General features: G+C 36.5%; 2 protein-coding genes across 7 annotated transcripts; one reads left to right on the forward strand and one right to left on the reverse strand.

Annotated features, from left to right (window-relative positions):
• On the forward strand, nt 1-4,948 carry LOC108197242 (ranBP2-type zinc finger protein At1g67325). 2 transcript variants are annotated; one of them, XM_064083907.1, is made up of 10 exons: nt 1-143; nt 304-349; nt 1,608-1,723; nt 2,657-2,927; nt 3,403-3,473; nt 3,571-3,622; nt 3,715-3,824; nt 3,970-3,994; nt 4,127-4,278; nt 4,535-4,948. In XM_064083907.1, exons 1-10 carry the CDS (start codon nt 135-137, stop codon nt 4,535-4,537), a joined length of 855 nt encoding a protein of 284 aa, XP_063939977.1. In that variant the 5' UTR covers nt 1-134; the 3' UTR covers nt 4,538-4,948. The 2 variants fall into 2 exon arrangements, with proteins under 2 accessions (XP_063939977.1, XP_017220292.1); XM_017364803.2 differs by having other exon boundaries at nt 3-143; nt 2,654-2,927.
• Nucleotides 4,949-5,611: 663 nt separating this feature from the next.
• LOC108199811 (squamosa promoter-binding-like protein 3) lies at nt 5,612-11,023 on the reverse strand. 5 transcript variants are annotated; one of them, XM_017367794.2, is made up of 5 exons: nt 10,723-11,023; nt 8,925-9,618; nt 8,631-8,764; nt 8,186-8,434; nt 5,612-6,109 (listed from the first exon to the last, which is right to left on the reverse strand). In XM_017367794.2, exons 2-5 carry the CDS (start codon nt 9,572-9,574, stop codon nt 5,793-5,795), a joined length of 1,350 nt encoding a protein of 449 aa, XP_017223283.1. In that variant the 5' UTR covers nt 9,575-9,618; nt 10,723-11,023; the 3' UTR covers nt 5,612-5,792. The 5 variants fall into 5 exon arrangements, with proteins under 5 accessions (XP_017223283.1, XP_017223286.1, XP_017223282.1 ...); XM_017367797.2 differs by lacking the exon at nt 10,723-11,023 and adding an exon at nt 10,171-10,649; XM_017367793.2 differs by lacking the exon at nt 10,723-11,023 and adding an exon at nt 9,846-10,142.
• Nucleotides 11,024-13,396: the final 2,373 nt, after the last annotated feature.

Below are 13,396 nucleotides of genomic sequence, written 5' to 3' on the forward strand. Positions count from 1 at the left end.
GTTTAATATTATTAAAATTACTAATTACACAACAAAAAGATCACAGACCCTTATTTTATATTCGGTACTGTGCTGTGCTACAGAGGTCAGGAAAAACTCGACGGGCAACACAGATCTCCTCCATCTTTGTCGCGATGTCCCATGTATGTATATTTATTTAATTCGTTCTCGCCCTAATATTATTGTTTCGTTGATTTAATTAATTCAATGAATTGAATTTGATATGTTTGTGCCTAATCTGAATGTTGTATGTATAATTCATTAATTGTATGTAGTATTGATCTGGCTTATGATGATAATTAGGTTGATAACAGAAACTCTTCTGCAGCTAAGCGAGCTCGAACTGATGGTATAATTCTTTCTCTTTGCCTCTTTTATGTATTGCTTTCAAGGTTTATGGATTATCGTGTCTCAAACTCTAATATTATGCTGGATGAATATCAAAGTCGTAACTCATTTGCTCCAAATATATCAAATTACTTATTTCATTTCAAAGTTGACTCAATTTACTCATTAACTTAAAATTTTGTATCAAGTAAACCATTTGTGAATGACTTCAACTGATAGAAAATTTTAACTTTTTAATGGTTAAGTTGATACAAAATTTCAAATTTGTCACCAAAGAGAATCAATTATTAAATGGGCGACTAATATGAAATATCTGAACAAAACGAGTGATGGCTTTGATATTCGTAATTGATGTGACTTTTTGAATCAGAGCAATATACGTTCTGGCATGCGATATAAGGGGCTTATAATGTGAATTGAGTGAGATTAGTTATGCATTGATGAAAGAATAAATAATTTGAGGGAGCTTTGTGATATGAATATGCGAATTTTGTATCTGTCAAATGAAAAATGCTAATTGAATTTTATTTTGGATACGGAGAAGGATAATTTTATATTGTTGAAACTTGCATTTAAGTCAAACGAATATGCTTGGAATTCTTCATAGAAGGTAGATTCTGGGAACGCATTACAAAGTTTGTTTAACTTTTAATGTTTTCACAATGTTACAATGAGAAGAGAAAAAGATAGTTTATCTCTCTATCGATATACATATCCTCTATAAAATCCAGCGGTGACAAATTTATATGTTTATAAGTTTGTTAGACTATTTATGACTCAATATTCTAGTTTTATTATGTATTTAGTGAATTCATTACTTTAGTCGATTGACGGTAAGTACTTAACAATAAGTGAAGTGAATATGTGTAATTCTAAAATATTAAAAAATGTGATATGAAATGGTTCTGTTATGGTGATAAATATTGGATATAAAGGCGCATTCTAGTTCTTACATGGATTACAAACTTCGTTCATATCTCATATAAACAATAAACTAGGAAAGGTCACAAATTGACTTTTTAAAAAGTTGGATCCAGACACTTTAACACAGGGAAAGTGTTTCCTTCTTAAAGGCACATTATGATTTAATGATTCTTGTTTAGCTCTTACAGATGAAGCATAGTTTCTGTGTAAGTTACTATAACTGGATAACAATGTCAGTTTTTGATATGACTTTCAGGTGATATAGTTCATTATTCTATGCTGTATGTGCTTGTTTGTTGTTTTTATAGCAATGTTGGTGTTGTTTGTTGGTATAGGGGGACGAAGGGAAGATGACTGGACTTGTCCTACCTGTGGCAATGTTAATTTCTCATTTAGAACTACTTGCAATATGCGCAACTGTACCCAGCCTAGACCAGCTGATCATAACTCAGTAATGTTGCTTTAACTTGTGAACTTGTGATTTGTTAATTATTAGTCATGCATTTATATAAAGAGTAAGCATTACACTATAACATGCATTCTTCAAGATTTTTCTCACTTGGTGTAACATATATTGAACCTCGTGTATTGCTCTTGGATATATGGTGTAACTAACTGTTCCTTTTTAATATTTATAAGACATGGTTTCTCACATGTAAATGATTACAAAATCTCTATCTGTTTCTTTGTGTAGTCCATTACAGGATTATGCCGGTATTGTCTATTACATATATCCTTATACTGTGTAATTAGTTGAGACTTAAGAACATGTAGAAGCTATATGGAAATAATGTATCATATATGTATTTGGAATTATTTCTGTTTAACGTGAAAGGGACTGATATTTTTATTGTTTAATGTAGTAGGCTAGTTTAGGTTTTCTCAAAATTAATTTAAAAAATAGTAGTAACATTTAGTAGCTTATTTTGGTACTCTACTTATTCCGGAATTATATTAGAATTTTAGAGTGATGTAAATATGTAATCCTATGTAGGGCATCGGACTGTTGATTGTGACCATTTGTTTCTTACACTCCATTCTGATTTAAAATATTATAATAGACGACATATTCTTTAAGTTAAATCTGAATTGACTTCTTTCTTTGCAATTACACACATTTGATGTCTAGTTGCCCGCTTACTGTCACTTAATACTTTATTGCTCAAACTTTTGTCATACACATCCTTTTAATTTTGTGCATGCACTTTATAAGTTTAAACTAATCGGCACATTTTGGGAAACCTAAGAACAAGACAAAAAGCAAAATAAAAAAAATATTGGTCATTGAGAATGCGACCATCAGTCGCAAGGGTTTTTTTTTCTTTTCCTTTTTGATATATTAGTCAAATTTAGGAACTAAAAAGAAGTACTTCTATTTCAGAAGTTTGCTCCAAGGCCAATGCAAACTTTGCAGGGTTATTCATCCTCAGCTCCCTATGGAAGTGCAGGGGCGCCTTCTTCAATGTATATCCGCGTTCCACCTTATGGTTCTTCTCTATTCAATCAGACAGGTATGCCTCCATATGATGCTCCCTTTCCGGGGAGCTCTAATTATCACTACAACTACGAGAACCGCATGTCTGGAGGCAGCCCATTTCGTCAGCTTCATTTATCTGGTCCAACACCCTATTCCAGTGGAGCTATGGTGGGAAATGGTATACATGCTAAACATGGCACTCAGCCTTTTCAGTTTCCTTAATGTTCTTTTTGACCTTACGAATCATTCCATATAAGTTGGGATTATGCATTTAGCAACTAAAAGTTTGTTCAACTTACTAAGACTGTGTGGTCTATATATGAAAATTCTGATCACAACCGTGTTCTCTACTAAAAAAATTGATCTTCACATATCTACCCACAGGCCACAGGGGTTGAGCCAGCTTTTAAGTTAAAGTATTTGATTAAATTTATCCTTGTATCACTAAATTTATAGTAAAATTATATATTTTATATCTAATTTTATTTTAAATCCGGAGTTTGGGGTGGCGGCCGCATCCGCCGACCACCCCCTACCTCCGTCCCTGTCTATCCTTTTAAACATGTTGCACTATAAATGCAAAGCAGTTACCGTTATTGTTTTTTAAGAATTCTGCTACTGAGCTTCAGTTCTTTTGTTCTGTTCACTTACAGGTGGAATGTACAGTGTGCCTCCCATGATGAACCGATATGGCATGGGTTTGCCTGCAGGTCACACTGCTATGGTATGTACGAAATTGGGCCCATACTGTATTAATTTTAGTGAGATTTCTCCTTTGCTCCTTGGTGCCTAAGTCTAAAATTGAAACCCATGCGGTACAGGGGCCAAGACCTGGATTTTTTTCAGAAGATAGACTTCCAGATAAAAATCAAGGTATATATTAATTTCAAGATCTGAAACTTCATTCATTTTAAGAACCTAATATTAATGGTCTATGAAATTATCTTTTGTTGTACCAACCATAGAGGGCACACGTGGCAATGATTGGACATGTCCTAAGTGTGGAAATGTCAACTTCTCATTCAGAACAGTTTGTAACATGAGGAAATGCAACACCGAAAAGCCCGGATCTCAGGTTTAAATAGCCTTTGATTTCCTTGTCCAGTCATATGTCTAGTTATATGTCGTTGGGGCTGAAATGTTTAATATGCAGACTTTCATATTAGAGTATGAAAGTTTTTTCATATTTTTTGACTTGTAAAATTTGCTTGTTTATGCAGGCTGTCAAATCAGGGAAGAATTCTAGTAAGTCTTTACTCTACAACTGCCAGCCTCTGTTTAACCTAATAATATAATTATTTTTTGTATCCCCTCTAGGAAGAATCATGATATATTTTATGTTTCCACTATTACTTGTAAACATCTATTATCTTACAGAACCTGAGATGCCCGAGGGGAGCTGGAAGTGTGAGAAATGCAACAATATCAATTATCCTTTTAGGACAAAGTGCAATAGACAGAATTGTGGGGCTGATAAGCCGTCAGACTCCAAGAAGTCCCCTTCAGAACCTGTAGATGATAATGATCAGGTCTGTTTGATGATGTATATATGTTCTATGTACACTTGTAGCTATTCTTTGTCGATCTGTGTACGTATTGGAAAATTGAAAACATCTCAAGTTTGCAAGTATTGTGTAAAGTATTATCTCTTGCCAAATCTGTTCACTGTTTATTCAGTTTATTTTTTCAAATTAAACTCAACTATGATCTTGCTAAGAATTTCTTTCTTTCCAGTTTATATGGTTCTACATTCATTAATTGATTTAAAGTTGTCTACTGTTCCAGTGAGTACTAGGCATGTTTGAGGGTTGAGAAGGTCCAGAGTTGTCGTTCAGCATTGCTCAGTATGGGTTCTGAACGTCAGTTGTGTCATCTTCCTGTTGCAGCCGTTGTCAGTTACCATGCCTTCTGATTTGTGTCAAGTTATTGTATTAGCTGAGTTTATGTGGTGTTTATGGATCCTTCTATCAGCAACATTTGTGTCTTCTCAGTTTGTCCTGGTGAGTCCAGGGTTTCGTCATGTTACTGTAGGACTTTGTAGTTTGTACTTTGGCAGATCATCTGATTTAGTAGGTGCTAGAAATACATTTCTCTAATGCTACTGGTGTCAAAAACAACTCTATGAAGGCATGCCTATTGTCGTCTAAAAGAATTTGAAATGTGTCAATGCAGTTTCGTTGTACTGCTTCCGGAACTTAAGTAGAAGCTTTCCCTCAAAACTTATGTTGAATTTCTATTCAGGATCTTGAGTGGGTCAAACCAAGAGTTGAAAGTGTTTATTGACCCCTCAGAGAATTTGTCGAAAACTCCGTTTCCGGCAAATCCAAACAAAAACCAAACTCTCACAGAAGGAGAGATTAAACAAAACCCAAATAAATTGAGAACTTATTGAAGAAAACAAGAGATTAACTAATAATAAGAAAAGAAGAGAAGATTGGAGCTTTCCACCAGTGAAAACCGATGGAAGCCCCTAAGATAAAAGAGACGGCGGTTATTTCAAGGTGAGAGAAATTTAGGGTTTTGTGTTTTTGATTGATACTAAAATAATCTCTTTTTTGTGCCAAATATGATTGTTTCCAAATTATAATGGTGTCCACTATATGGACTTGTAATATATTACTGTTATATAAGTTATGTTTTTAAAAGATGATACGGTGACGACCCAGATTTGCGAAAGGTGGGACGCCATAATATAAATACTCCTAGGTTGATAATGTAGCTTCAATTATACATTGAAACTGAAATAAAGTAGATATCTTAAAACAAAGATACTTTTGTAAAGCAGCGTGTACTCGAGAACAGATATATTCTAGTTGTTATTCCTTGTACTTGCCGCGCATAATCTTAATGAAAGTAACAGTATCTCAGAAAATCATAAAAGAATTCCAAAATAAAGAAGCTTGAAGGTCGTGAGGAGCCCTAAAAAGCATAAGCTCCATGCACAGGTCCATTACTTGTTTACATATACTAAGTTGCTTAATTGTATGATTCAGAATGCGCAAGTATTAACATTGGTGATAAAAGCTTTAAAGCACCTAATCGGCTAGCTGGAATAGAAACCATTGCCATACGGTGCTGAGAAAAACTGATTTTCTTGATAGTTGCTTCCACATGTAATGTTTGAAGCCAATATGTGTGTATCCTCACTCTGCCAGCACTCCGATGAAGCAGAGGGCAAGTTTTGGGGTATTGCATGCATCATTTGAGGGGAAATATTCTTATAAGTTGCATTCACAGAGTAGTTATGATTAGCAGACCCTTGGTCACACGAACCCAAGGAATTAGTTGACAGAAGAGAGAGAGCACAATGAAGATCTGTCGCTGCGTCCAAGTTGGATGAGAACACTGACTCTGGGATGCCTGCAACTCAGAAAGCCATCCAGTCAGTAACCAGATTAACTTGCATGCTTTGAGCACAGGGTGTTAAACTATTACAAAATGCCACGGCAAATTTTTAACAAAAGGTTATCCCAAAACTTAGCATACAAAGCATTTCAGCTTGAGATTTTAAATAAAATAAAGCTTCATAATACTAGAACTTCAAAACCCCCATCCTCCAGTCTAATGAGTTTCAGACGTATGCATGTTGTTCCTCCCCTTGTAGGATAGAAGCAAATGATTTCATGTCCAACATTAAGCAGCAGAAGATAAAAACCACATGGCACACGCAGAAACTCTAATACATTTAGTTGATCATAGTACAAGTAAAGCTACTGCAAAAAATATGAGACAAAATCGAATAATTAGTCATATCAGTTTCTCACAGGGTGGCACTTAAATAAGCATTTCATGGTGGTTAAGATGCTTTATGTTCAATGTAACATCGCTTGGCCACTACAATGCGTTAGTATCATAAACATGCATTACAAAAGGAAAGCGAACATACAGAAACTTCCAGGCGAGAAAATACACATTACAATAAATTAACTTTCAAAATCACTTTTCAAGTCATATTTCGTATTTATTGCTTCATGGGTATGCATTGTCAATAAACATTGGATATACTATTCTCCAGCGCTTGACTTCTACACCTCAGATTCTTTAATTTTGGTCTTTTGATCTTCTCCATCCCATTCCTTTGTGTTTGTATCAGATAGTTTTATATCAGCCAATAGAAGCATGATTTAAGCCTTAAACTGTACAATACTCCATGGGTAATGATAACACAAAGTTGTTATCATCAATATGTTTTAAGATGCCTTCTTTAGTTCTCTTCTATCTTAGGCTTGCTTCTGTTCTCTACATATAGTTAAGGAATTCAATAATTTCTGGTGATTTCTTAATCTTGCTCCTGCATTGCATTGAGATAACTTACAGCTAAACATTTATCTAACAATCCTTTTCATGTTTAACAGGGTCTTAGAGCCAGTTGAGCTCACTAAAGCGAATGCAGAGACACATCAATAAAATCTATTTGCTTAACCCACACATTTTAGATTACACTTCTTGCTTTCAGATGTTTGTTAGCAGAGTGAAGCCAAAAAAGAAAAAGTGGAACAAGGAGAGGTTTCACTTTTGATTGGAGTTCTACACTTGGAAAGAAAGCCAGGAGCTAAATCTCAGAAGACAGAAACTGTAGCTGCAATCATAATAACTTTGCACTTCTAAAGGTTCAACTTTAACTTGAAGGATTTTCTAGTCATAGCTACTGGAAGAGGGAATTCAGCTTTCACAAAACAAATCATAGGGCTGAACTGTGTTTGGTTAGTACCGGCTTTCATCGAACTGAACAATCTAAACAAGTTGAATGGAGTTTCTGATAATTCTTAAACAAGTCCGACGCGATCTTCGGCTTCTTTTTCCTTGTAACTCAAACCAAAGGTACAAGTGTCAAGGAACCAGTTACTCTAAAACCTCAAGGTGTTAGAGAATGGCCCTTTCCAGGATCTTATATTCTAACATTCCCCCTCACTCGGGAGCCCATTTATGGGTCGAAGAGTGGATCACGGGCGCTCATCTTTGGAGCATTAATTTGCCATTCGTGCCACGATAAATTGTGAGAACATTGGGGGGTGGCAGGGATCGAACCCGAGTCCTCTGCCAACCTGGCTCTGATACCATGTCAAGGAACCAGTTACTCTAAAACCTCAAGGTGTTAGAGAATGGCCCTTTCCAGGATCTTATATTCTAACAACAAGAACCACAAAGTATGTATGGCCCACCAATTGGGATTAACGGCGTTCACAACAAAAATAACCAGAAATCTGGAGTGGTTTCACTAATCAAGCTCTTGGCCAGAGCTCGGAGGTAATAAAGAAAGCTTTAGTGCTTCAATGTTGAGTGATGATTACAGCCTTGATCGGATCCAAGCCAGGAAGATAATAGTGTTTGACTCAAGGAAGCAAGTAACAAAACAACTAAACTTAAATCCAATCCATTTTTAACATAATGAAGAAAATATAAGTCAAACTGTCACAAAAGGGAATGTAGACAGACCTTGTCGGCATCCTTCTGAACTTCCCTTGAATTGCAAAAGCCTACCTGAATCCTGAGTTGGCATGCTTATGGCATGCGGAAGCCTGGACCATGGTAGGTGACTTTGCATATTGACAACACTAGATATTTCAGGCTTAAGCAAATGCTCCGTGGCTAGTGCACATTTGTAGGTGTTCTTGTATTCCCAATTAGAATCTTCAGCAGGTCGACTCTGAGACATAGGAGCAAAACTCATCTGTTGCCTCCCTTCTGGAAATTTAAAAGCGTATTAGACATATAATAATAAAATAGTAATAATAAAAATAAAAATAAAAATAAAAATAAAAATTTTATGTTCTCTGCCTTGCAAAATATGTCAAAAGACGGCCTTGTAGAATATTTAAACTCAGAACATTAATAGCTAATACAATTTTGAAATTGATTTAGTAGTTCATCAAAAAGATACCAAAAACTGATGACATGCTAGTAGTTTTGAAGTGGATAGTCTCGTGTTGCGGCTTGCGGCGGCGAGCATTGTGATCAGAAAGTCGCTTGCGACAGCTTCGCTTTTTTTCATCAAATTCTAACAAACTGTGGAACCTTCATTAGAGAAAAAAGATTAAGGGACAAGTTTCATTTCAGACATTGACATACTATCCAGATATAGTAACACTTATCATTGGAGTTACAGTTAAGTCTATATGAGTAAAAAACCAAGCAGGGATATAAGAATGAGAATAGTGATTCCTAAGATGCTTACCTGCTACACTGTTGGCAAAACCGACGTTCTAGACCTCCCACAACAACCTTTGAACATTTGGAATGACTTTCACAAACTCTATGTTTCCGGTGATACTCTTTAGCTGATGAAAGATCCAGGTTGCAGTTTTCAACCTGGCATCGTGGTGCAGGTGCATTTTGACAAGGTGGTCTGAGTTTCTTTGCAGTTGAAGCCGATGCTACAGGTATATTTGAGGAAGACGAGTTATTTCCAGTAGAACAGTTCTCAAAATATGTCCTTTTACCAAGTTTGAGGCCAATTGACAACTCTGCAGATCCTACCGAAGTGTCCAGTGAAGGTGAAGTTCTCACTAGCTCAGCTCTTTCCGACTCTTGCTTCTTGCTAAAATCTGCTGAATATTCTCCTAATGGACCAAAACTCAACTTAGATGTTTTGACTCTTCCCTTTGATGAACAATCAGTTGAAGCTGAAACAGAGCTCTTTGCTGATGAAGCATGACAGACATCAGAAGCAGAATCACCAATGGCACCAGACAAATGAAAAGACCCAACATCGATATCTCCTTCTTGAACTCCCCATTCAGTCGTTTCTAACTTATTTGGAACTCCATTGTATTTCGAACAGAAAGTGTCGAGGTTTTCCCAGTCCCACTTTGCATTCCACTCCATCGTCGCAGAAAAATTATGAATATATATCCTTGTTTGTTTCAGATCTGCATTGATCGACACGAGTGACTATGCATAATTGGATTATAACATAGCAAAATTATCAGAAATGTGTAGGAAAAAAATATTACACACACTCACACATATATAACACAATAAACAATTATCAAACTGTCAAAAAATTTTAAATCACTTTCTAAGCTCGGGCACCGGAATTGCCGGAATTGAGTTTAAAACTTTAAGATACAGGCGGCTACAGAACCGAATCACATACCATGAAACTGTACTAAATAAATTAGGATTACGAAACAAATATGTGAAGATATAACCTCAACCAACAAAACCTCGATAAATCTGCTACCACACTCTTGAGTCCTACTTTTTCCATCCATTACCAAACAAATGCCTGACTAGGTTGAGGCTCTATTATTTAGAAGAACATAAGCAAAAGGGGCCACATACTCCACAAAAATCAAAGGCTAACTTATGTTATTCAGTCAAAATGGTAAATGTACCAATATTACAGCAACAAAAATGTTTGAAACATCTTTGGGAAATAACCACTGCCACCCATCACTAACCAACCAACCAGACCTCACCTCTGATATATAAAACCCCACATAGCAGTGTGTCCTTTGTTCTCCTTCCATAACACAATAATTCAAAGATAGATTGCAGCCATTAAATTAACACCGGCTAAAATAATGAATGAAAATAAACACTAACAGAAGAAGTTGCTGAGACATTCACATATATAGTCAATCAATTCTTTACAATATAATTGTACAAACTTTGAATTGACTCATGCTAGAATATTTGAGAAACACTCAATATAATAGATCAACATTTTACACATTTTAGAAGACTTGGGCCTTCTTCTTTCTTCTTCTTTTTTCTATAGCAAAAAAGTACTGGTCCCCAGTCTAGATTTTAACTGCTAACACTATTATTATTCCTCCATCTCCTCTACAAGCAATTGGTCCCGGAGGTCACAATAATAAACAAATACATACACATATATAAAATATGGGTTTTATGCAGAAAAAAGAGGCTGTTAGTTCATCACAAAGTGGAAATCTTAAGGCTAAACACATTAAGAACAAAAGGGTATGTTTGTAAAGACAGCAGAACAAAAGGGTCAGTTTAGTTACCTGGAAATAGGATAAGCTAGCTTTCCATTTTTACTCACTTGAGTTTCCAAGAAAGCGTAAAAATGGTAACAAAAAAATATGATCAGCTAGATTTGGATGCAGCTATACACACAATATCTGTGTGTGTATATGGAAAGGATGGAAATACTAGCAGTATGATGTGAAGAACATTAGTTTCATATGAGAAATTCAGACAGGATTATTATGTTATTATATTACATATGTACATAGTAATAAAATGAGGAAATATGTTGAGGGAGTGGGATTGGGTGTGGGGAGGCTCATGGGGTTGTTGTGCGGGTGAGTTTGTGATTCAAACGACAAAACAAAACAGAGCAGTGGGTTTACAGATTCGAGGAGGTGGCTCTTGGCTGCTTTGATTAGGCAAGAGTTTAGGGCCATAAGCATACTCAAACAAACATTTTACTTCTAATCTTTTAATTTACATTTCTAGAAAATGTCAAGTATCTCGAAATATTTTTAAGGAATTGATAAAATTTGATTGAATATGTATTTTAAAATATTAATAAATCGCGTCATGAATAAAACAAAAAAACAAAAAGAGCTCCTCGTATACACACGCTCTGCACTTGCGGATGTTGAGAAAAGAATAGTTTAATGTCCTTGCATTGCTCGTATTAGGTCTAGTGGTTATATAAAAAAGAGTAGAACAGAGAAGCTTAAAACAAGTCGGCACATGAAGAATAGATTAATGAGGGAGATCTAATCAGGATGCTACTTACACATAACCAGGAGGATACGTGAGTTGCTTCTGGGAACTACCAAAATTGGCGTATCTCATTTGTTTTGCATTTTCCTTTTTGTTTGGTGTGCCTCACATGCAACTTTACTTGGAATCATCTTCCCGGATTACCATTTTTTAAATAAATCGAATTTTCATGTGATTAGAAATGAGAGGTAGCAGATCAGAATCATCATTTCACTTAAAAATTGTTAGAAAATGGTGTTTTAAGTTCATAATTTTATTATGTTCTTGTTGTTAATTCCATAATCTAATGATTGGAAGTTGTTTCTAGATATTAGAACTTAAACTTTCATGTATGGGTTTAAGAATTTTCTTAAGGAAATCCATAAGAGAAATGAAGTTGAAGTTAGTGGCTTGAAAGAGCTTGAAAGAGAATGTTGTTTGTCCCACATTGAAAGAAATAAAGGGGGGTGTTGGCTTTATATAGTATAACACACATGGGTAGTGCATAACTACTAAGGTGTGTTATGGTGCGTGGTGTTCTCACGAGCCCACGCGCGCGCCGCCGCCGCCGCCCCGCCCCGCCACGCCTCGGCTCGGCACGTCACGTCACGTCACGTCACGTCACGTCACGTCACGTCACGGGACGGGACGGGTCGAAGGGCGATTTGGGCGAATGTCTCGGCGTCTCGCGTACGCGAGGCGACCTGGGCGGGGAATTTTATTTCGTATTGGTTTAATATAATATTTTAATTAGAATTTATTTATCAGTTGGGCTGGGTTGTGTCTGTTGGGCTCAATTGGACTGGGTCGGATTATACAATTGTGGGCTAAGTCAGATACAATGAACCTGGACTTGTAACTGATGATATATTCAGAAATTAAAATATATATATATAAAACGGCTGGTTTAATGTGTGGATTAATATATATCAGCTGTTACATTATAATAAATCAGCTGTTACGATTTATTTTTAATGTGCAGCTTAAATTCTTATATTAAATTTGGGTGGTCAGTTACACTTAGCCTCTAGTATAAATAGAGGACTAAGTTGCTGAGTTTTACACACCACACCTACATTCTCTTCTTCCTCTCTACTTTCTCTCCCAAACACAGTCAGTTCAGAAGTTGGTTTTCTGGCGAGTGAGGAGTTAGTCGTTGTTGAGCTTCGAAGGTGCTGTAGTTCAAAGCTCTGAGCTGTTTTATCCTGGAGGAGGTGTTGCAAGCATCCCCAGTGCAGCAGGTGGGGGCAATATTCTCTTCAAGAGCAGTCAGGTCTTCGTATAAGGCCTGACGACTCAGCTGTTCTTGTCATTTTCGTGTTGTACATGTCGTTGCCTCAGGCTATGGCTACTGGTACAATTTCTCTCCTTCCTCTTGTCTTACAGTCACTGATATGCATGTGTTTTACCTTCGCGTTTTGTTTAAACTTGCTTGGCCTTGGCTTGTTTAATATGATATATAACTGCCTCTATGTTGTTATAATAATCAGAATTTCCAACATTCTTGAAGAGAATATTTGTTATATATTATTTAGCATAATGTCGAGTGAAACTGAGGTTCCCGTTGTTGGTGGTGGTAGTGGTTCTGGTGCATCTGTGGTGGCCATTGATTGGACCACTTACAGTTTTCCACAAGCCGTTGAATTAACTGGCTTGCCAGAGAAGTTCAATGGTGGTGTAGGCTTTTCTCGCTGGCAGAAAAGAATGAAATTGTGGTTGACTGTAAAGGGTCTGTGGCCTGTTGTGGAGTATGAGAAACCAGTGGTGGATCAAGAGAAAGCTGAAACTGTAAAGGGCTTTGCGAAGTGGGCTGAGAAGGATGGTGTGGCCAGGGCGGCCATTCTGGCTGCTCTCACTAACACATTGTTTGATGTGTATTCCTCTGATGCCTATTCTGCAAAACTCTTATGGGAGAAGCTGGACCAGACACATAATACTGACTCTCAGGGTCTTGAGAAGTATTCT

This window comes from Daucus carota, chromosome 8, assembly GCF_001625215.2.
Source record: "Daucus carota subsp. sativus chromosome 8, DH1 v3.0, whole genome shotgun sequence".
Lineage (NCBI taxonomy): Eukaryota > Viridiplantae > Streptophyta > Magnoliopsida > Apiales > Apiaceae > Daucus > Daucus carota.